The following is a 23,261-nucleotide window of genomic DNA, read 5'->3' on the forward strand; positions in this document are numbered from 1 at the left end:
TGGTCCTTGCTGGGGACCAGGATCATCAGAACATCCAAGGGAATGTCTGTGGCTGATAGGGTCTGGACTTGGGGCCTTAGAGAGGTTGGGGTTTGCTGCAGAGATGGTCACTGAAGCCCTGGAGCCAGGGGGTGAGGGCCGAGGAGAAGGCATGGTTGGGGGTTTCAGAAACTAGTGCTCAGGGAGGAAGACACCAGCCAAGTGTTGCCCAGAGGTTGTTAAAGACTGAGCCCCGTCCATCTGGCTCACCATCCAAGGGCTACTGGTGACTTTGACAGGACCAGCTGCCATGGGGTGAGGGAGTGGACAGGAGCAGATGGCATCGGGGAGTGGGGGATGGCACCTGAGGAGGGGGACCAGGAGTGTGGGTACTTTTTCTAGGTTCCAGGGGGCCTCCTGACTCCGTGGAGGGCTTATCAATCAAATGCAGATGCTGGGCTCACCCCCAGCACTCTGGGGGCTGCTGAGAATCTGAGGATCAGCCTGGCTCCCAAATCCCCACTGCAGCTGCTACACATTTGGGAACCGGGGTCAATGGCTCTGGCAAGATGCTCCAAGAAGAGGCCGGATAGGAAATAGCTGGGGGTGGGGGTGGGGTGTGGGAACAGGGTGAGGGGGTTACAAAAGGGTTGTGCCAGGGCCTGGAGCATGGGGCCAGGGGCTCCCCAGGGCCAGGGGAGGGAGGGCCCTGGAAGGCAGGAGGGGCTGACCCGGGAGCAGACAGGCAGCTCAGCCTGTAACCATCAAGGGCACTGGGCAGGGCGGCCGGGGAACTGGAGACCCCAGGAAGCCCACAGGACTGTGTGATTCTCCTCAGCCACCTTGGGGTGGGAGGGACCCCTGCCACCTCCCCCTCCATGTCCCCCTTCGCACCACAACCCGTCTGCCACACAGAGCTCTGGAGTCCCCTAGCCTGCATCTCCATATTCCCTCCATGTCCAGAGGAGAGGAGCCAAGCAGTGATTCTCAGGTCTGTGTGCACCACCCTGTGGACAGCAGCAGAGCAGGAGCCAGCGAGAGGCCCCAGCCGCGCTCCTGCCCCGCTGGGCCTCCGAGGATCCAGTGGGCTGGAATCCAGCTTTGGGTTTGAGGGTGACATTTGAGGCACCCCCACACTTGGACCTAGAAGGATGTTGAGTATTTATCACTGTTTTACTCTCTTTTTTTCCTGAAGAATAGACTATATCGGAATATGATGATGGTAATACCTGTTCTAAGACCCATATGACATCATTTTCCAAAAGTATGAGGAATTCTCTAAGTGGAGATTTCTTTCACAGGATTTTGGGAAGGAAATTTTCAGGGGCAAAGACCCATCTTACACGAGCTTGCGTTGGCTCAGACACTGCCAGATTACAAGCGCCTGCACAATTGATTGTTGTCACTGGATGTGGCCCCCCTTCCCTGGGCCTGGCTGGCAGCATCTGCGATGAAAGGGCCACCGCACCCCTCCTCCTCCCAGTCCAGGGGCCGCTGGCTGATTCTCTCTGACCCTGTGGCCTGGCAGCACTTTCCAATTCCACAGATACCCCAGGGGAGCAGGGGGAGTAGGGGGCGCTGGGAGTCCAGGAGCCCCTCCCATCCATGGAGGGAACACTGGGCCTGCCAGTTGCCCCCTCTCCCAGGCAGCCCTCCCCCTAACTTGACAGTCAGGAGCAGCTCCCTTACAGCACGAGCCCCTCTCCCCGGAAGATGAGAAGGTTAATTACACCCTTGTTAGGTCAGATGTGTATAAATTGCCTATTTGTGCTCCTTTGGATAAAGAGAGGAAGACAACTGCCCCTAGAAAGACAAGCAGACGCCATGCAGGTCTGAGCAGAGCAGAGGCCGCGCATCTCAATAGATTTTTGACTTGGAAAGAAACATGCCCCGCCCCGCCACCTCTGAACTCAGCATGTTCATTTTGTTTTTTGTTTTTGTTTTTAATTTTATTTTATTTTTAAACTTTACATAATTGTATTAGTTTTGCCAAATATCAAAATGAATCCGCCACTCAGCATGTTCATTTTGACCATGTGTTTTGGCCTCATTCAGGTTCCATTCTGACTTGGTCTGCGATAAGCTCTCTTCTCCGTGGCCTGAGCTTGGGGCAGGACTAGAAGCAGGGGGTTTCTTTCTACAACAGGAAAGTGGGCAAATTTGCCAGGTTGATGTCCTGCACATGATCTGGGGGGTCTGTAATACCGTGCACTGGTTCACAGGTTCCAAGATCCAGAGGTGAATGGGGTCTCCTTCCTTGGGGTCACAGGACAGGGACAAATGGACTTCTCTGTGGCCTCGGAGGAAGGGCCAGCTGGGCCATCATGAGTGGATGGGGCTTGTGAGCCAGAGCAGCTCCTCGTGGAGGCCTAGTGGGCAGGAAGAGGGTTCACGGGAATGATGTGGATGCAGATTGATGACCCTGGATGCCACACTGTAGACCTTCCTTTGAGCACCTGGGCCTCTGGGGTGGATGTGACCTAGCAGGGCTTTAGGGATTTTGGTGGCAATACAGTGGGTGGGGCCAGAAGTTGTGAGGAGGTGAGGGACATGACAGAGCTGTGTCCAACCCCAAGGCCTCAAAGTTATTATTTGTATTTTCAGACAAAATGACTTTTACATTTGAAGACCTGTAAGTCAAGTATCTTGAAAGATTGTTTTGGAACATGAGCCCAAAACCTTAGTGCCCCTTTTCCTCGATTGCTGATAACTGCCCCCACCCCGACCCAAGGACAGCACTCTGTGAACCTAGGATACAGCTGCCTGACCTCAGCCAGGAGTAGGAAACTCGTTACAGACATAGGGCAGAGTTTCCACACAAGACGTCTTAGCCCCAGCTTCCTACAAGAAAGGGAGATGGGGAAACTTGGCTTATTTGCCTAAATGCCGATTGACTTTTCAGTTACGATAAGTGGTCAAAACAATACATCTGGGAATAAACAAATGCAGGCATCAGAGCATCCACATTACATCATTCATGCAGCCTCTCCTTTCCCAGCCCTTTCACCCTCTGTCCTGTGGGAGCTGTTATGAGCCTTTATTGCTAAACTCAGATTTCAGCTCCAATTCTATGCCGCAAATATATTTCTTCCACTGCCTCTGTGTTTCACCGACAATGCTGGTTGAAGTGAGCAGCCATTCCCCCACAGCTGAGCTGTGGCCAGGTGGCCTTGGACATGGGGTGGTGGGGGCGGGGCACGTTCAAGTTCAACCCTGACACCCTGCTCACCAGGGTGATGGATGCCCTGCTCCCAGAAGCTGTCTCCTCTTGACACCAGGTTTGACTGTGAGCCAGAGAGAAGCCGGTGCCGCTTCTGCAAAACATGACATGAATCCAGTTTCCTCCTGACCTTGTCTTGCAGTGATTTTACTTCTCTTGTTTTATTTATATTTCTTTATTGCCAGAAGCTTTTTATTTTCAGGCCTGAAGTTGCCACCCACTCCTACAAAAAAGAAAAGGGAGTCAAAAAGGTTAGATACAGGCAAGAGTTAGGAAACAAACCTCTGGGCACTGTTCCTTTTTTTGTGATTTTGAAGGGGGCTGTTTTGATGTTGTTGTTTTTTTAATATTTATTTATTTGGCTGTGCCCAGTCTTAGTTGCCAAATAAATAAATATTTAAAAAAAAAAAAAAAAAACAGCTTCCTGCAAAAATCACAAAAAGAGTCTTAGTTGCCGAATGTAGGATCTTTGATCTTCTTTGGTGGCATGTGGAATCTTTTTGTTGTTTCAGGGTGTGGAATCTTTAGTTGTAGCATGAGAACTTTTAGTTGCTGCATGTGAGATCTAGTTCCCTGACCAGGGATTGAACCCGGGCCCCCCTGCACTGGGAGAACAGAGTCTTAGCCACTGGACCACCAGGGATGTCCCTGGCTGGAGATTCTTGACACAGATTTCCCACACGGGTTACCTGGTGTGGATGTTGTGAATTCACCCCAACCAATCCTTCCCCGGCAGAGAGGGAGTGCTGAGTGCTGGATGGTATTATATACACGTGGGATCCAAGGGACCTTTGGGGCACCTCCCTGTCTGATCCCTGTGGGTGTGCAGCTCACCCCTCTGGTGGGGTGGAGTGGGGTGGGGGCCAGTAGCCTATCCCCCCTCTTGCTTGACAGAGGAAAGGTGGGCACCCTCTATAAGCTTTCGATTGAGCAGGAGGGAGACAGAAATGTAATTACTGAGCTGGAACCAGGCCTGCCACAGAGCCCGCCTGAGCTTCCCAGCCTCCACCAGCCCATTACTGGCCAGCAATCCTGAAACACCACGAGGACCCAGGGATGGTGTTCATGAGGGGCACAGGGTCAGTGCACACGGGGTTCATGCCTTCAGGTGCATGGCTGGGGAGGGGAGAGGCTGCTGTGCCCTGAAGCAGGGAGGGCATAGATGCACTAGCCTGGGGCGAATCCCAGCCCAAAGCGGGTGGGCAAGGAGCAGACGTGCCCCATCCCTGCCCAGCAGAGGAGGCTGGTCTCTCCCCTCACACTCCCCAGGCCTCTCTGGGCCTAACAATCATTCAAGAAGAAAGCTGCAAAAGTGTGAGGACCGTGCACCCTGATTCGAGTTTCACAGCCACCCCCTCCCACTGGGCTTGGGGGCCTGCGTCAACCTGGCACACGCTCCGTGTGCACCTGGACCCCTGGCCTTGGGAGCAGCCTCCTGACCCCACGTGTGAGGGGAAGGCAGAGGAGGAGGCCGGGTGCACACAGCCCTGGGGAGTGCGGAGCGTGTTCAGTGCCTGCCTGTGTGCATACTGCTAGCCCAGAGCACTGTGGTGCCATGAATGTTGGTGCCATGGTCCTTCTCTTCCCAGGATGAGGGCAGGGAGAGAGGAGGGGGTGGGGGTGAGGGAAGGGCTGTCCTGTTGCCTCTGGTGAGGCAGGGACCGTGTGACCTCCATCAGTCCCAGACAGTGCCTGTGAGTGGAAGGCGAGTGGGCTCAGGGTGGGCTCTCAGGGTGAGCACACGGTTGAGTGCAGAAGGTCCAAGGAAGGAGCTTCAGTCTTGGAAATGGCGTCTCCCTCCACCCACCCCACACATTCAGGGGAGAAGATTGGAGCCCTGCTCACACGTCTGTGGAAGACGAGCTCTGGGGTCAACCCGCCTTTCTAGAGGTGGCTGTGATGCACCCTTCAGACAGCAGACCACCCACATCCCGTTTCTCACTGCAGCTCCCGAGCACGGACCCGCAAGTGACTGAACCCAGCCCCGGGGACCCCGACGTCGCTGCGGGCTTCAGCTCACAAGGTAAGTACACCCTCTTCAGTCTGGAACACTTAAGATGGTAGTCTTCCAGGCATGTCTCCTCCTCCCTTTTTCTTCTCTTCTCCTGTTACATCCTCTGTCTCCTCCTCTTGAAGGGATGGGAGCTGCTGGAGCCACCTCTGCTAGGTACAGGGGAGGCTCCACACATCCTCCTCCTCTGCCCCAGTGGTCAGACCTGGGAACCTCATACTTTCCCCAGGGGGCTTTGTCCGCCTCGCTCACCCCAGCGCCCTTTCCCTCATTTGCTGTTGTTGTTCAGACTCTCAGTCGTGTCCGACTCTTTGCAACCCCATGGACTGCAGCACACCAAGTTCCCTGTCCTTCACTGTCTCCCAAAGTGTGCCCAAACTCACATCCATTGAGTCAGTGATGCCATCCAACCATCTTGTCCTCTGTCGTCCCCTACTCCTTCTGCCTTCAATCTTTCCCAGCATCAGGGTCTTTTCCAACAGGCTGGCTCTTCGCATCAGGTGGCCAAGGGATTGGAGCTTCAGCTTCAGCATCAGTCCTTCCAATGAATATGCAGGATTGATTTCCTTTAGGATTGACTGGTTTGATCTCCTTGAGTCCAAGGGACTCTCACGAGTCTTCTCCAACACCATAGTTGAAAAGCATCAGTCCTTCAGTGCTCAGCCTTCTTCACAGTCCAACTCTCACATCCATACATGACTACTGGAAAAATCATATCGTTGACTGTACAGACCTTTGTCAGAAAAGTGGTATCTCTGCTTTTGAGTACACTGTCAAGGTTTGTCATAGCTTTTCTTCCAAGGAGCAAGAGTCTTTTCATAGCCAATCAGTTCACCTGTATCTTGTTGGGATCTTGATAGGAATCACATTAAACCTGTGCAGCTATTCGAACAGAATCACTATCTTTTTTTTTTTTTTTTTACAATATTGTGTTAATTTCTGCTGCACAGCAAAGTGACTCTGTTATACATATACACACATTCTTTTTTCATATTCTTTTCCATGTGGTTTATCCAGGATAATGAATATAGGTCCCTGTGTCATACATTAGAACCTTCTTGTTTGTCCAGTCTCTACATACTAGTTTGCATCTGCTAATCCCAAACTCCCAGTCCTTCCCACCTCTGACTCTCTCTCCTCCTTGGCAACCACAAGTCTGATCTCTGTATCTGAGTCTGCTCCTGTTGTGTAGAATAAGTTCATTTGTTCAGTATTTTAGGGAATCACCATCTTTCTAAAGCTGAATCTTCCAAGGCAGGAACACAGTCTGTCTATGTGGATTTCACTGTGGTTTCACAGTATCATTTTCACCTACGGATCCTGGGCAGGTTTTGTTGGTGTGCGTGTTACATGTTTCATTTTCTCTGGAGAAACTGTCATCGGCACTGGATTTACACCTTTGGTTTCCGCATGTTCACGGTCAGTATGTGTGACTGACTATGACTCGGGATTCACTCATGCGTTCACCTCAAATCGGACAACCTTGCTGAACGCATTTATTGCATGCGTGCATGCTAAGTCGCTTCAGTCTTGTCCGACTCTTTGTGACCCTATGGACTATAGCCACCAGGCTCCTATGTCCATGGAATTCTCCAGACAAGAATACTGGAGTGGGTTGCCATTTCCTTCTCCAGGGGATCTTCCTGACCCAGCGATCAAACCCATGTCTCTTGCACTGCAGGCAGGTTCTTTACCTTCTGAGCCACCTGGGAAGCCCAAAGATACAGTCACACGACACAAGCCAAGGAGTTGAGGGCGGTGTGCAGAAATGAGAGTTACCAGCCTTGGACCATGAGTTTTTCCTGCAATGTTGTTCTAGTTTTATCAGGTTTCTATTAATGACATATATTCAGAGATAAGTCACATTTGTCTCTCTGTGACTGCATGTCCTTGAGGAACTCAATCACTGGACTTTCACTGACATTGAGAAACTTGGGATCAATTTTGTGTGCATATGTCCCATCTCATCAAATTATATACATTAAATATATACAGGGCTTTTGCATACAAATTACACCCCAATAAAGCAGTAAAAGAGAAGGGGGAATTGGGATCAGAGTCCACAGGAATGAATACTATTCAAAAGACTTTTAACACTCTGCTGGGTAATCTTGAAAAGACTTTATAGTACTTATGACGACAATGTCTAGGTCTAAACTTTTCTAATGAAACAGGAAAGTGTTCTTTCTTTCCTACATTTATACACTTGATTTTGGGCCCTTCCCAATTATTTCCTTGGGATAAATTCCAGCGAGGAAAACTGCCAAGTCCAGGGGAACATGGACTTGGGGGTATTGACCACACTGTGTCCTGGAAACGTTTTATTACAAGTTCATGTTCCCACCAAGGGTGCTTGTTACAAACCCCACCCCACCCCCACCCCCCAGACATTGTCACTCCTGGGGACCTTAACCACTCTTAAAGGTGAACTTGACACTCACACAGGATTGGGTTTCTATACCTTTTTACATGTTTATTATCAACTTGTAGGTCTGTTTGGGGGTCCATTTTTTTCTCTAGAAGTTTTTTTTTTTTAGATTTATAAGAAAAATTGGAGAAGGAATTGGCATCCCACTCCAGTATTCCTTCCCGTGAAATCCCATGGACAGAGGAGCCTGGCATAGAGTTCATATTCATGGTTTTCCATATTCCTGTTCATGGAGTCGCAGAGTCAGATACAACTTAGCAACCAAACAACAATCAGATCAGATCAGATCAGTTGCTCAGTCTTGTCCGACTCTTTGCGACCCCATGAATCACAGCACGCCAGGCCTCCCTGCCCATCACCAACTCCTGGAGTTCACTCAGACTCACGTCCATCGAGTCAGTGATGCCATCCAGCCATCTCATCCTCTGTCGTCCCCTTCTCCTCTTGCCCCCAATCCCTCCCAGCATCAGAGTCTTTTCCAATGAGTCAACTCTTCGCATGAGGTGGCCAAAGTACTGGAGTTTCAGCTTTAGCATCATTCCTTCCAAAGAAATCCCAGGGCTGATCTCCTTCAGAATGGACTGGTTGGATCTCCTTGCAGTCCAAGGGACTCTCAAGAGTCTTCTCCAACACCACAGTTCAAAAGCATCAATTCTTTGGCGCTCAGCCTTCTTCACAGTCCAACTCTCACATCCATACATGACCACAGGAAAAACCATAGCCTTGACTAGACAAACCTTTGTTGGCAAAGTAATGTCTCTGCTTTTGAATGTGCTATCTAGGTTGGCAGAAGATATTAAGAAGAGATGGCAAGAATACACAGAAGAACTGTGCAAAAAAGATCTTCACAACCCAGATAATCACAATGGTGTGATCACTGACCTAGAGCCAGACATCCTGGAATGTGAAGTCAAGTGGGCCTTAGAAAACATCACTACGAACAAAGCTAGTGGAGGTGATGGAATTCCAGTTGAACTATTCCAAATCCTGAAAGATGATGCTGTGAAAGTGCTGCACTCAATATGCCAGCAAATTTGGAAAACTCAGCAGTGGCCACAGGACTGGAAAAGGTCAGTTTTCATTTCAATCCCAAAGAAAGGCAATGCCAAAGAATGCTCAAACTATTGCACAATTGCACTCATCTCACACGCTAGTAAAGTAATGCTCAAAATTCTCCAAGCCAGGCTTCAGCAATATGTGAACTGTGAACTTCCTGATGTTCAAGCTGGTTTTAGAAAAGGCAGAGGAACCAGAGATCAAATTGCCAACATCCACTGGATCATGGAAAAAGCAAGAGAGTTCCAGAAAAACATCTATTTCTGCTTTATTGACTATGCCAAAGCCTTTGACTGTGTGGATCACAATAAACTGGAAAATTCTGAAAGAGATGGGAATACCAGACCACCTGACCTGCCTCTTGAGAAATTTGTATGCAGGTCAGGAAGCAACAGTTAGAACTGGACATGGAACAACAGACTGGTTCCAAATAGGAAAAGGAGTTCATCAAGGCTGTATATTGTCACCCTGTTTATTTAACTTATATGCAGAGTACATCATGAGAAATGCTGGACTGGAAGAAACACAAGCTGGAATCAAGATTGCCGGGAGAAATATTAATAACCTCAGATAACAACAAATAAGAAAAATATTTGCTAAATAGAGAAGTGAGGAAATGTGTAAGAGCGACAGTTTTCCTGTTTATGACAGGCTTGCTTCCCCCGTTCAGGCTTTGTTTCCAAAGCCTGTTAACGAGGCCTTCACCATACACAAGTTTGCCATTCCTTCTGTTGTCAAATGTATCAGGCTTTTCCTTTATGGTTTCTATCAATATCATGTTTATAAAATCTTTCTCCACCCCATGGCTGCAGGTTTATTCTCACATAATTTCTTCTTACAGTATCTTAAAGAAGGAAAGTGTTAATGATCCTGAAGTTTTTTTTTTTTTTTTTTTGCATGTAATCTGTGAGATCTGGCTCATCTTTGTTTTTCCAAATGGACAGATGGGACTGACTGTTTCAAACCACCTCTTGGGCGGCAGCAGTGGAGAGCGGGGCAGGGGGGTGGCTGAGCGCAGGTGCTGCTGGACAGGGTCGCTTCAGCCAGCTCCCACTTGGCCGCTTGTCACCTCTTTCCCACCGTCTCTCAGCTGCGTATCTTTGTCCAGGGACTGCGGGTGACTGGGTGGGCCCTGGGCACAGGATGTGCATGGATGTGGGGCACTTGGGACCTCTGGGAATAGAGAGGCTCCCCCAGCACCCACAGGAAGGAGAGGAAAGAACGACCCCAAAGCTTCCTCTCACCTCCCTGCAGGAGTTCGAGCTGCTGTCTTTCTTATCACATGTCCCCCAGGTGGGCCACTCAACTTGAACATCTACTTCAGTCGGAAGGCAGGGCAGTGAGGTGGTACTCAGGCCCTGGTGTGCATACAGGTCTGCTGGGGACCCTGTTTAGATGGATCTGATCCAGTCCCGCCTCAGGGCCACCTGTGGAGAAGCAAGGGGTGGAGCCCAGCCTGAGCAGCAGTTCTCACACCTGGGGCGTCAGGGCAGCTTGTTCAATACCTGGTGCCAGGCCACCCCCAGAGTGGTCAGGGCCTGGCTAACCCCCTGCCTGATGAGGGGCTGCACTCTGGGCCTGTGTGGGGGCAGACAGGTTCTCTGACCCACTGGGACCTGGCTGGGGGTGCTAGGGTCCCTCAAGCCCCCACCTCTCTCTGCACAGGCCCTGCCCTTGGAGCAAGAGACCCTTCCTGTGCACCTTCCTGTGCTTCAGACTCCCTGCCCCAGGATGCCCTGGATGGGAGGTGCAGCTGGTTTCTGACTTGGAATCTCTTGTGGAGCCCATGACCCTCCTGGAGTGATTCTGGTCCCCCTCCTTTCCACACGGAGCACTATCAGCCTCACACAATGACAGGGTTTTATCCAGGCTTGGAGTTTGGAGGGTGGGCTGCACCTGCCCCCTGGGAGGACTCTGGAGGATGCTCTCCCTCATGGTGGGGGGCTCGGTGGTCACCAGCACTAACTTGGGTCCCTTTCTTTGCAGCACTGGCCGACAGCTCCAGCCTCCTGGCCTCCGAGGGCAGCGCTGCTCCTGGCCTGAGCCACCTGTCCCCCGACGACCCCACGGGCACCCCACTACCTACCCCGCATCCCCACCACACGTCCCCTGAGGGCCCCCACAAGGGCACACGGGTGCGGCCACGTCCCAGGCGCATGGCCCGCTCCATCAGTGACCCCACTTCATGCACGTCCAGGGCGACAGGTACAGCGGCCCCAGCCCCTCTGTCCACATGGGCAATGTGAACTTGATGTCCGAAGCCTGGAAGGGGGATGGCCAGCCTGCAACTTCTGCTGTGCTCCGACTGAGCTTGCTGCTAAGTCAGGGAGGAGGGCAGGCGGACAGAGGTTTGGGGAGATGACAGCCTTCTGGGCAGGTCTGCCAGCCTTGGCGTTAACCTGCAAGCTTCACACCAGCTCTGGGGCCCGTGAGGCCTCGGGTCAGGCAGAGCCCACAGTCTGTATCCGTCTCAGCCTGGGTGACTCCCCCACCAGGACCAGCCTGGGTTACACACTTGTGGGAAGCGCCTGTGTCTGCTGAGGGATCTGGTGGGACAAGGAGCCACGTAAGACCTGGCTGCATCTCAGTGACACCGCTGGACAGGGGTTGTCTGCCAGCCGATGCCACCCCCGGCAGACACATCATGGGCATGCTGGGTCAGGTCAGCATTGTCCACGTGACATTAGGCGCCCCCAGGATGGGAGACCTGGCCCCAGGGTCCTGCACCTTGCAGTCCAACAGCACGCCCTAGGGGGTCTCATACATCCTGAAGTTGGAGGACCCCCACATCCTCCTGGGTCTGTGCCACTAAAAGTTGGGGGGCCCTTGACCACAAGTACCATCGCTGTGGGGACTTGTCCATACAGTGAAAGAAGTCAGAGGAGACCAGTGGCGCCTGGACCAGTCAATGGTCTTGTCCAGCTGAACCCCAGGTGGATTAGATCCCATCCTGCCCCCAGGAGAACCCCATCCCTGCATGGAGCCGGTGTCCACCCAGGTCACTGCCTGAGGTGCCCCACTGGAAAGTACAGGCTGTGCCTCTGCCGCTTCTGGTCAGCACCCCTCCCATCCCTCCTGCACCCCCGGCCAGCTCACCCACCACCTCCCCCAGAACCTTCTCCTGAGGATGCACCAGCTGCTCACGTGCTCCTGGCTCAGATGTTTCTAAGACCCTTAGGGCTACCACCACCCAATTGGGGTCCCTGCTCCTCACCCCTCCAGTGAAGCTCATGCTCTGCAAACCCTGACATGTTAGGGATGGATCTAAAGAGCAGTGATGGCTTGCTTACAAGCTGTCACCCCTGTGACTGCCTCTCCATGCTGTCACCTCTGACAGTTACTGTTTTGTTCATCAAAAGCACGTGCCTCCCAGGCGCCTGGACCCCCAGATGTGGATGGGGATTGGGATGAAGGGCTCTGGGCTTGTCAGTGGTGCCGGCTGGCTGCCCTTTGCTGAGGCTGTGCTGAGGAAGTGACAGGCCAGGGGACCTCCTCCCCCGGGTTTATATTCAGGGGTCTCCACTGCTGGCCTTATGTCTGATGTCCATCTTAGACACAGGAGGGTCACTACAATATTATCGGGAATTCCTTCCCCCTGGGCTATGTATTAACTGAACTCTTTCTGGTTAAGGTGATGCCTCTTCACACACCCCATCCTGCAGCCAGGACCTCGAAGCAGGACTGTCCCGAGCAGCACTGGGGACTGGTGAGACACCCCTTTTCTGAAACCCTTTGATAATTTCTGCACAGGGGGCGGAAGTACCAGTGGTCCTCAGCTGCCTTGTGTCTAAACCCAACCAGCCCCTCCCAGAGTGGTCCAGGCATGTAGAAGACCCAGCCCTCTGGGTTTGGAAGATGGGCTGCCCTCCACCATTCCCCACTCTCTTGGTGGGCTGTATTAGAGGCTACACCTGATTTATCACTGGTTTTACTGTATTTATGAGTTTCTATTTGGAGGGGAGAGGCCCCCACCCCCCATGTGTGAGTCTTGTACAGTTTCTCATGCTTCATTACCAGGATTGCTCACTGCCACAAAACACACCCCAGACCACCCAGAATGTGTTCTCTTGTGTGACCTGCAACATAGATGGGGCAGGCCAGGCCTTAGGCTGGTCCTTGGCAACTCATCACAGCTGACCGCCTGGAGCTGGGTTCCTTGACGGGGTTCTTTCTGTGGGTCATCCAGAGAGACCACGACCCTGCTAGGAGCTGGTGTCATTTCCCTGCCCTTGGCATGGGAGCCCTGGGCCCTGGGCTGGCTGCCTCGAGAGGCATGGCTGCTGTCTGTCCTTGACATGGGGAGGGAATCTCACTGCCCTCTGCCACCCTCTGCTCTGCTCTCCAGGCAGATGTGTGTCCAGATGCCGTCCAGCCCTCAAGGGCAAAGGTCATAGAGCTGGGGAAGGCTGAGAAGGGGCATCACACCCCATCCCCCCAACACACACAATGCTTGCGAATTCCAGCAGAGAACTGAGACCCCTGCCCAGCCCCTATCTCGCCAGCAAGCTTTGAATCCCACCCTCCCATCCCCAGCCCTTCAGCTCCAGGAGGCTGCAGCCCCTCTAGGTTAACGCAGGCTGAACTCAGGGGTGCGAGGGGCCAGGCACAGAGGGACACAGGAAGTGAGGGCCAGGCTGGGAGACAGGAATCTGGGCAGAGAGTTTGTCCAAATCATTCCTGTGTTTGCTTTTCAAGAAATTCCTGGACGGCTGCCTTCTGTTTTGTGTCCGTTGTTCTCAGATTGTGTCTTTCCCCCAATTTTCAGCGACCCTGTCTCACTCAATCACAGCCGCCTGCGCCTGTCGGCACCAGCTCTCACCCAGGGAATCAGACGCCTGGAAAGCAGACCCACGGTCAACGCCAGAGGCCTTACAGACAGTTTCCAAAGAGCGGCTGCGCTCCTTAGTGGACAGCAAGGCCTTTGAGGACGCCAGGGTCTTGGTGGCCAAGTTCTTGGAGCACTCGAGCAGCTCCCTGCCCGTGGAGGTGAGGCACGTGGTGGGCTCTGCCCACTCAGCTGTGCCCCCTGAGGAGTGCCTCATGGAGGAGGCTGTCCTCAGCACCCGTGTCCTGGGCCAGCTGTGACAGCGCCTCCGTCTGGGCGTGGACACAGATGCGGATGAACTGGTGCCTGAGTCCCCACAGGGGCACCAGGCCTGTGGGGAGAGGCTGCGATCCAGGGTGGCTCAGGCAGGAAACAGCTGCTCTGCCCTGGACGAGAACCCCGTCTACTGTTCTCTGGGGGTGACACTTCCTACCTAGCCCAGTGACACAGCAGACGACTCTCCCGTGTCCCTTGTGAATCCTTGGTGCTGTCAGGCAGATGGCGCCTTGAACGAGCTGAGCAACAGGAATCCAGTGACAGGGTCGTGCATCTAGCTGAACTGAAGTATCTTCAAGGTTGGGGCTGTGGAGGAGCAGGATCCTCCCCACCCCTGACTTAATTTAGTGTTTAAGCGGGTCAAGCAGGGCATTAGGCAGTGAGTCCATTTTCCCTTGTGGTTTGTATCCACGATCTACCCGGTCTCAGATGCTGATTGTTAAGGAAATTAAGTAATTCTAGCCCAGATGGCATCCTGGGCTCAGCCATCTGCCCGAAGGGCAACACGGCCACCACATCTGGTGAACACATACACAATGAGGGACACCCCAGTGGCCCAGCCACCCTGGGGGACAGATGGCTGGGACTAGGGGCTCTGAGAGACCCCCATCACCTTGTCTCCTTGGCAACCCCTCCCTGCTCCACCCACCACCAACCAGAGCATCTTCCCTGCTTCCTCTCTGGCAGCTTCTTCGCTGTCTTTTTAACCCGCTCGGCACAGAGCACTTTGTCCTGGAACAGCAAGCCCCTGTGGATGCCCCCAGGGTTCTCCTGCATCCACCTTGGCCAGACTGGCCTCAAGGGATCTCATGACCCAGAGCAGCCCCTTCCCCAGCTGAGCAGCGGCTGCATCTGCTTTGGAAGATGCGGGCTGTCCATCCCTTTCCATAAACCCCACCCTGAGTGTGCAAAAGCCTCCTTGGGGGCCCTGGATCTTCGTGCCACGCCCCCAGACCCCTAGCTCTGGTGACCTCAGCAGCAGCTACTTCCCAATCATGGCCCCAAGGCAGCACCATCCTCAACTTTCTGCAGCCACAGTGTCATCCTGGACTGGCTGGTGGCTCCTGTGAGACAAGACAGCTGAATCCCACAGTCCTCAACCCACGGGCCCAACACGGGGAGTGTGGGGGTTGGGCCAGGTAGGTGCCCACCACTGCCAGGGGTCCAGCAGCCTGGGCCAGTGTGCTGGGGTGTGTCAGGGAGTGGGGAGAGGGTGGCTGGGAGAGTGTTTCCAGCCCAGACACCCAGAGGAGCCCCTGGACCCCAAGGTAGGAAGCCCAGGTGACGGTCAGCTGTGAACACTTTGTTTCAGTCACATTATCATTGATCACCGCCTCCCAGAGGTAAGAACTGGACCAATATCTACTCAGGCCTCTGATGACAGCCGGAACTTCTCCACTCGAGACATCCCAGAGATGAATTTATGAGCACTTTATCCAGACTGTAAAATGAAAATCTCTTAATTTTTCTCAGCTGAGGGCTTTTGAAGTCCCCAAAGCCACTCTCTGTAGGTAAAGTAAATTGATGGTTTTTCCAAGGGGCCTCCCCTGAGCCTCCAGCCTGCACCTCTTCATCTGGGCCTCTGTGGGGTGGCAGCCAGAGCTTTGCAGGCTGCAGGCGGCTCACCTGGGTGGGCAGGGGGGCCCACGTCAGGCTTGGGGGCTCACACAGTGGATTCCTAGGCTAAACCTGCAGTCTCAGATGTGGCTGTCGCTCGAGTGAGGCCTGACCTTGTGGGCGTTGGAACTGTCACTGAGCAGCCGGACAGATGACCCCCTAGGAGGCCTTGCCTGGTGCTCCGTGTCCTCTGCATCACCTCCCTGCACGGGGACACATCTCCTGCTGCTGGACACCTGACGCAGCCTGTGCCTCCACCTGGGTGCAGGTGGGCACTCTGGCCCAAAGCCCTTCATCTAGGTGTTCTCAGTGCTCAGTCCTCAGACACGTTCTCACACTCAGTGTTTCTGGATGAGGACTCTGCATTGAGTCCTGCTCCACTGGACTAGCACATCCTGAGGGCCTGGCAACCACGTGGGCTCCCACAGGGCCTGGCTCCCAGCTTCCAGGAAAGGTCCCAGGAAGAGAGCAGTGCCTGGCAGCGGGCTGGGGCCCCAGCACCTTCAACCCCACTCTACTCAGTGACATCCAGGAACCAGGGTCCCTGCATCGAGCACCCTGAGCCCCAGGCCATGTGGGTGCCTGGCCACAGGGAAAGCTGGTTCCCCCGTCACTTTTGCACCCGCGCCCACTCAGCCCTGTGCTGCCTGCCCTGGTTAACTGCCAATAGGAGGGCCGCCAGGGGCTATGGTGGAAGCCGAGGCACAGGATGCCCCCTGCATGGGGTCTGGTGCCTTTGCTCCCTTGACTCCCCGTCCTTCCCCAGAGGGCCGGCTTACCTCGGAGTCAGAGCCTGTCAGGACACTGCCATCAGACCCCCCACCCCCAGGCACCACAGGGATGCTGAGATGGGGGCGTGCTGGACCCTAAATCTTCGTCAAACAGCAGGGACTTTTTCCTTCCCCAGGGACCACAGGGATGCTGAGATGGGGGCATGCTGGACCCCAAATCTTTGTCAAACATCAGGGAGCTTTCCTTTCCAAGGACTTATGGGCCCCTTCAGCTGGCAACAGTGATACAAATTAAATTCTTGTAACAAACCATGGAAAAGAAATCTCATTTTAAATGGATGTTTTTCTCCCCTTGGCTGTACCAATCCACAGATGCTGCTATGAAGGCAGAATTTATAGGAAATTGTTTTCAAGCCTGTTTGTACAACTGGCAGGCTGTATTTGATGTACCTCAAGGTGTTTTCATAATGATCAGTGTTTTAATAAAAGCTATTTCTGGCCTCTGTGTCTCTGAGGTCTGACTAGGACAGACAGACTCTGAGAACCATGTGTCACTGCTGGTGACCAGGTTCTGAGCCAGGGTCAGGCTGGACAGCCAGGAAGGGAGTGTGATCACCCCTGGCCCCCTGACATGCATTTCCTAACATGCTTCTAGAGACAGGGACAAGACAGGTGCCTAGACACAGGTAGGTCCCACAGATGCCGGCCTCTAGCTGTCCCTCCGTGGGATGCACCCTGGCTTCTGGGAGGGATTGAAGCTGGCTTAAAGCCCTCTTTAATTTTGTTTTTAATGTGTTACTGTTTGATGGGGCACCTGTCCCCATGTCATTTGCTAGCCACGGGCTTCCCCACTGTAGCCTGTTCACCTACCTCATCCAGGGCACTGCAGAGCCAGCCCCCTGGCCCCCCTGAGCTGAGGCCTCTGCCCTCCAGCTCTCACTGATAGTGTGGTCCAGCCCTGGTTATTAGCTCACAGCATGGAGCCAGGATCCCAGCCAGAGAAGGGGCCCTGCTTGTCCAGTGTCCCCGGCTAACATGCTGGACACAAACCAGTGCTTCTGACCAAATCCCAGGCTCACCCCGCCTTCCCATGCCACAGGACAATGACCACGAAGTGCAGTCAGTGATGGTCAGTCCTGTTGTTACGCTAGATGGGTTGCAGAGTGGCTGCAGGCAAGGAGCCAGTGCTGCGAGTGGGCCAGCTTCCTTTTCTATCCACGCACATGCCTCTACAGAGGCAATTCCAATCTAAGCCAGGAGAAGCCCAAGACCCCCCATCCCTGCTCTCCCTTGACCAATTCATGCCCAAAGGCCTCACACCCAGCGAGAAGACCCCCTTCCAGAGCTGGACAGAGAGGCACAGAGTCAAAGGGAAGCTAGGCGGCTGCGTCCCTGTCAACAAACCAACCGCAGGACAGCTTTCCATCGTGACCTCAGGTTTATTAGTGGTATTAGCGAGTCTTCCCAAGGTCGGCGGCATGCAACACACAGGTCACCCTCGTCCAGTGGTCCTAGAGCTTAGTTACCGCATGGTAAGGCTTCTTAAGTCACAGTGTTTTCTTCAAGGCCTGGGCCCAAGAGAGAGACTTCCAGACAGAACAACATCGGTGATCGCTGAGCTCTGCGGGCAGGGCTAGACTACGCTGCACTTGATCTACACACAAGGAACGCTGCCGCTATCAGCGAAGAGACCAGACGTGGGGCCCCAGGGACCACAAGTGTCCGGTGTGGGTCTGGTGTCCGAGGCGAGAGCGCATGTGTGGATGCGTGGATGCAGAGATTGTGATGAGGCAGCTGGCCCACAGAGGCGGGAGGTTGCCCAGGGGCGTCCAGGGACCAGTGGACAGGTGAGCATGGACAGCAGGTGTGGTCACAGATCGTCGGAAAAGCCTACTGTCTGAAGAGCGGCTTGTTGTCGGATAAGAGTCAAAACGGTGATATTGTCTAAGTGTGGAGTCTTGAGGTTGTGGACATCACCCTTTATGTAACTCGGGGACGTCTCCTTTCTCAGAAACATGATCACCCGGCTTCAGTGACCGGTCACATCCTGAGAGCTGGCCGCCCATGCTCGGCCGTTGGGCACCCTCCTTGCAGGAGCCTGAGCCCCTGCAGAGGGTGGGGGCACTGCCGCTGCCCCCCACCCTGAGCTCGCTGTCCCCCCCGGGGCTTCCTGCGCAGCTGTGGCCAGAGGTCCCCACGTCCGCCCTGCACACTGGCTCCGCACCACACGGAAGTACAGACAAGCCCTCGCCCATCGCGGTGAGAAAACTCGGGATGCGGCAAAACACTGGACTGTTCTACAGAGACTGCTTCCTGGGATCCTCCTTGAATTCAGACATACCCCTTTTAGTCCAAAAAATAAAAGTGGGTGATGAGGGCATGCCCTTCAGCAGAGCTGGTGTCCTCGGGTGCGCTGTGGGGTCAGGGGTCAGGTCCTGGGTCTGGCTCCCGCTCATCAGGGTGCAGGCAGGCAGCCTAGATGTACAGCGGGGTCTCCTGGCCTGTGAGCAGTCTGAACATGGCGGCAGGCATGGTCTTCATGTGGATCTGCCGATGAGAGAGAGAGGTGGGGGGCTGACCCGGCCCTCCCTGCCTCCACGTCTCCCTCCCCTCCACGCACCCCCAAAAACAAGCATCGCAAGGCCAGTGATGCCCAAGCATCCTGAGCACATCCTGTGTAAATTGCCAGCGGCCAAGGAAAGGAAGAATGGCCCGCCTGAGGTCACCACCCCAGATGGCGACTCAGAAAGCGTTTACTGCCCCTGCAGACGATGATCTGGGCTCCCTTCCGGGTCTTTAGAGGGTTTTCCATGAGGTCAAGGGCTGGTCTTCCCTTCACCTCAACCTGACACCGGCTGGGTGAAAAGCTGGACTTTGCCCATGGGAAGGGCAGGCCAGGGTGCCCAGACCTTCTTAGAAACTGCAAGGGGCGAGTTTTGCCTCAGCAGAAGAACCAGAGGCTTACACAGACAGAGCGCGTGTGCTGGGGGCAGGAACCTGGCCTCAGTCGCTGGCACCAAGGAGGCTGGGCCACCTATAACACACAGACGGCTGCCCAGGGAGGCCCACTGTGCGGGGCACATACCCCAACTCCCGCCAAGGCTCCGGGCTCTGCTCCTGCTTCCTCTGAGCATCCTGCTCCCCAAGCCAGCCCGGACCCGGCCGTACTCAGGCCCCTGTGGGTGGCTGTGGCTCTAAGGGCCGGGCTGGCAGACCTCCAGGAGAAGGGCCAGGGGTGCAGTCCACCCCTAGGTTGGGCAAACAGCTCTCAGGCCTCATCTGAGTGACCCTGACAGGCCAACCTGGCTGATAGGTTTTCTGACTATAGCCTCCCACCGGCATCCTCAGCACTAGGATCTGTGTGATCCAATTAGCTGTTCTTTCTTTTGTCATCCTGTGAGGGTTTTTCCCATCAGAAGGTTCATTCTCTGTATTTCCTCAATCAGAAACCCACCCCCACGGCCCAGCAGAACACCAGCTCTAGCTGATCAGCAGCTCATTTCCCAAACATGTTCAGCAATGATGGGAAACGCAGACTCCACTGTCACTCCCAGAGCCAGCCAGTCCAGCACGAGGTCCACCCAGGCTGAAGGGCTTCCCGCCCCGGCCCACATTCCAGCATCCCTGATAACCATCACCTTGGGTCTGGAGAGGCAAAAGCGTTTCTCCAGCTGCCTATCCCACCCCCACACCTGCTCCCCGACCTGCTCCCCACCCCCCACTCTCCCACACTACTGATTCCCTGAGAAGCATAAGGCTGATGGCTGCCCCCAAGCATCTACGTAGGAAAATTGGATTCTACTTTCTCCGAAGCCATTTGTAAAAGGCGGCCAGCGATGCCTACCTGGCCCCTCCTTCCTAAGATTCAGCATACGCCCCTACTTGGGAAGGGTAACTACCCCCCACCCCAAGCCTTGTGTGCCTAGTTCCTCAGTCATGTTCAACTCTTCATGACCTCATGGTCTGTAGCCCATCAGGCTCCTCTGTCCATTGGATTCTCCAAGCAAGAATACTGGAGTGCGTTGCCATGCTCTCCTCCAGGGGATCTTCCTGACCCAGAGATTGAACCCACGTCTCCTGCACTGCAGGCTGATTCTTTACTGTATGAGCCACCAAGGAAGCCTGAAGAATACTGGAATGGGTAGCCTATCCCTTCTCCAGGGGATCTTCCTGACCCAGGAATCAAACCAGGGTCTCCTGCATTGCAGGTGAAGACCCTGGTCTAATGGTTTGGATTGTTTACCAGCTACCAGGGAAGCCCTCTCCCCCCAGCCCTGGGACTTTCACAAAACCTGAGTAGGTCCCCGTGGCCCCAGGAAATGTGTCCTGACCGATGCAATCTGAAGACCCCTCCAGAAGAGAGCACCCCCACCCACCCACTTACCCCCAGGCTGTGAAGAGGAAGCCATGCCCCCACACTGCCCCAGAGCCCTCCCTCCGCACATGGCCCCTGGGGTCCCCACCACCCTCGAATCAAACCCAAACTCCCCGCCCAGCACCTGCCTTCAGACCCGTCCCCTGTGCCACCCACCTCTCTGCTCTGTCTCGTCTGCTCCTTCTGTACTGTGATCACCCAGGCTTCTCCCAGGGAGACCCTCACCTGTTTACCCTGACTGCCTGCGACACACAGCCCTATACCCCACCTCATACTGGGGAGGCCTCTGTGCCAACACTGGGCTGGCACTCCCCCAGCACCTACATCTCTCTTGAGGAACCCTGCTCCCTTTTGAACTCCCCCTTGAACCCCCCACCCGGTGACCATCCTCAGACCAGCTTCATGCCTATGCCAGAGAGCAGCAGAAAAAGGCAGGCAGGCCTGAAGCCAGCAGAGTGGGAGTGGGCAGTGCAGCAGGGCCAGCCTTCAAGTCTCCACCCAGTGCCCACCCATCCTGTTGAACGCACAGGTAACCAGAGCAAGGAGAGGACGCTGAACCCCGCCTGCCACGGGCTCCCCCAGGAGATACAGCCCAGCTCAGCTGACTGGCCCCTGAGGGGCTCTCGGAAGTCCCAGTGCACCTACATGCCCTTGGGAATTTGATGTCAGGTCCTAGAGACTTTGGGTCCCGAGAGCCCAGTTCTGGCTTCAGGCAGTGACCTCTCACCTCTCCCACCGAGTTGGACAGCGCCTGGACAATCTTCTCGTGCGCGGTGGCCACCACGCTCTGCCCGTTGATCTCGATGATGCGGTGGCCTACACGGACACCGCCCCGCTCCGCGATGCCCCCACGCATGAGGCTGCAGATCTAAGTGACACGGGGTGGGGTTGGGGTGTCATCAGTTTAGTGTCCCCGCCCTGCCTGCCAGCCTCCTCCTGCCCCCAAAGGTGGGGAGAATTAACCACCGGAAGGATGAAGCCCCCAGGACAGATGCTCCTACAAATGCTCTGCTGACTCACAAACTGAGAGATTAATGATTTAGAATGTGCTTGGAAATGGCTGTGGGAGAACCTGCCCCTCCATCCTGGGGCCTCTGTTCCTGGATCGTAGTGGTACACAAGTAAAGCCCGTTCTGGAAGATTCTCCAGCAGCCACTCTGCTCTTTCCAGTGAAGACAGTCACTGCTACCCCGGCCAACAAATGTACCTCCCCACACTCCTGCACCAGGTAGTGACAGGGGAAACTGTCTCCTTGGCAGTCCTGTTTCTGGGACGCTCTCCTTTTGTGTTCCCGGGAGGAGGGGACATGCACATCCCCCTCACCTGACACCATGCACCCCACAACCTCCTCCTGGGCTGGCCTAAGCAATGTGGAAATGACCAGCCTCCTCTCTTCCATCCTCTGTGGCGAAGTCCCAGCCTACTGGGACCTCTGCAGAAGGAACCACCCAGGAAACAGAACTGGTACAGCTCAAAGAGAAGGTGGGACTCTGGAGGGAAGAGCCTGGCTGAGGAACAGGCAGAGTTTCAGCCAGACCAACATTCATTGAACCTAGCATCATCTACTCCTGGAGGCCCTCCTGTCCTGCCTCCAGTGCCTGGGGTCACGGCTGGCACAGTGCTGGAACTGCAAGCGAAGCACTGAATGGGCAAGTGAATTAAGGAGTGAATGAATAAACACAGGAATGAGCAGGTGTCTTTCGCACATCTGACTCTGACGCTGTCACTGGCTGCGTCCCAAACGCAGAGGTAGGAGGGCTCTCCTCCACTCCAAAGCAGGGGTCTGCAGAGAACACCACCACCGGGATAGGGTGCCCCGGGGGGCTGGAGGGACCCAGTCCACCTGTACGCCGGCCCACCCACCCTGCCTGGCCTGGCTGCTGGCCGGAACTTGCTCCATCAGACAGGAGCTGTTCTGGGGCAGGGGGTCGGAGGGCACACAGACAGCTGCCCCCGCCCCCTGCAACAGCCATCCACGGGCACAGCGGAGGCTGCCGAGGGCCGAGCGGACTCACGATGCCGTTCTGCACGCTGAAACCCAGCTGGTATTTGAGGTCTGGCCGCTTGATGAGGACAGTGGTGACTGGCGGGCAGCTGACGATGTTGAGCTTCACCTGTGTCTGGTTCTTCAGACCCTGTGAGCAGGAACACGAGGGTCTGAGATGCTGCTAGAAAGACAAGTTCTGGGGCCCGGGCTGGGGGTGAGCTGGCTGCAAGGCAGAGCCCTAGGCACAGAGGGACAGAGGCAGGTCCCTCTGGGCACCCAGGTCCCCCTGTGCGTGGATGCAGGCCTCACCCTTACCCGATGCAGGGGTGCCGGCCATCCCAGGCGGCAGTGTGTGTCGGGGCTCCCTGTGCTCTGGTGTGCCCTTTGACCTGGGCAAGTATAAGCTGCCCTCAGGGCCAGAGGCCAGGCTCTGAGTACCCCTGTGCACAGCCAAGAAGCTGGCACCTGGTCACCTTCAAGGGTCACGAGAGGGGCCCTCACCAGGCTGCATTCAGGGAACCTCCTGTTTGCAAAGACAATGAGGGCCCCATCCAGAAAACAAAGTGTCCTCCAGAGAAGGACCCTCGTGCTGGAGTCAGGGCAAAGAAATCTGCCAGTGGGAGGCTCGTGTCTGCACCAAGACAGGCCAGTTCAAGCCAAGGGCCACCTCAGGCCCCAGGGGACAGTGAAAGCTGCAGCCACAGTCCTGGGACTCAGTGGAGGGAGGGGGAGAGGCCTGGCCTGAACATGGCTGCA

At 54.9% G+C, this 23,261-nt stretch overlaps 2 protein-coding genes across 7 annotated transcripts in view; one reads left to right on the forward strand and one right to left on the reverse strand.

Moving 5' to 3' along the window:
• Window positions 1-16,642, forward strand: part of FAM189A1 (family with sequence similarity 189 member A1) — a 242,225-nt gene extending 225,583 nt beyond the window's left edge. The window contains exons 8-11 of the mRNA XM_025271827.3: window positions 5,147-5,222; window positions 10,681-10,899; window positions 12,326-12,400; window positions 13,460-16,642. Coding sequence (XP_025127612.3) covers window positions 5,147-5,222; window positions 10,681-10,899; window positions 12,326-12,400; window positions 13,460-13,779 — 690 coding nt within the window. The 3' untranslated portion in view covers window positions 13,780-16,642. The remainder of the gene's footprint in view (window positions 1-5,146; window positions 5,223-10,680; window positions 10,900-12,325; window positions 12,401-13,459) is intronic.
• Window positions 16,643-17,561: 919 nt separating this feature from the next.
• Window positions 17,562-23,261, reverse strand: part of APBA2 (amyloid beta precursor protein binding family A member 2) — a 137,404-nt gene continuing 131,704 nt past the window's right edge. For all 6 annotated transcript variants that reach the window (XM_044932769.2, XM_006066407.4, XM_025271825.3 and 3 more), the window contains 3 exons: window positions 22,534-22,653; window positions 21,246-21,386; window positions 17,562-18,690 (listed from right to left, as the gene is read on the reverse strand). In XM_044932769.2, coding sequence (XP_044788704.2) covers window positions 18,619-18,690; window positions 21,246-21,386; window positions 22,534-22,653 — 333 coding nt within the window. In that variant the 3' untranslated portion in view covers window positions 17,562-18,618. The remainder of the gene's footprint in view (window positions 18,691-21,245; window positions 21,387-22,533; window positions 22,654-23,261) is intronic.

Source organism: Bubalus bubalis, chromosome 20 (genome assembly GCF_019923935.1).
Source record: "Bubalus bubalis isolate 160015118507 breed Murrah chromosome 20, NDDB_SH_1, whole genome shotgun sequence".
Classification (NCBI taxonomy): domain Eukaryota; kingdom Metazoa; phylum Chordata; class Mammalia; order Artiodactyla; family Bovidae; genus Bubalus; species Bubalus bubalis.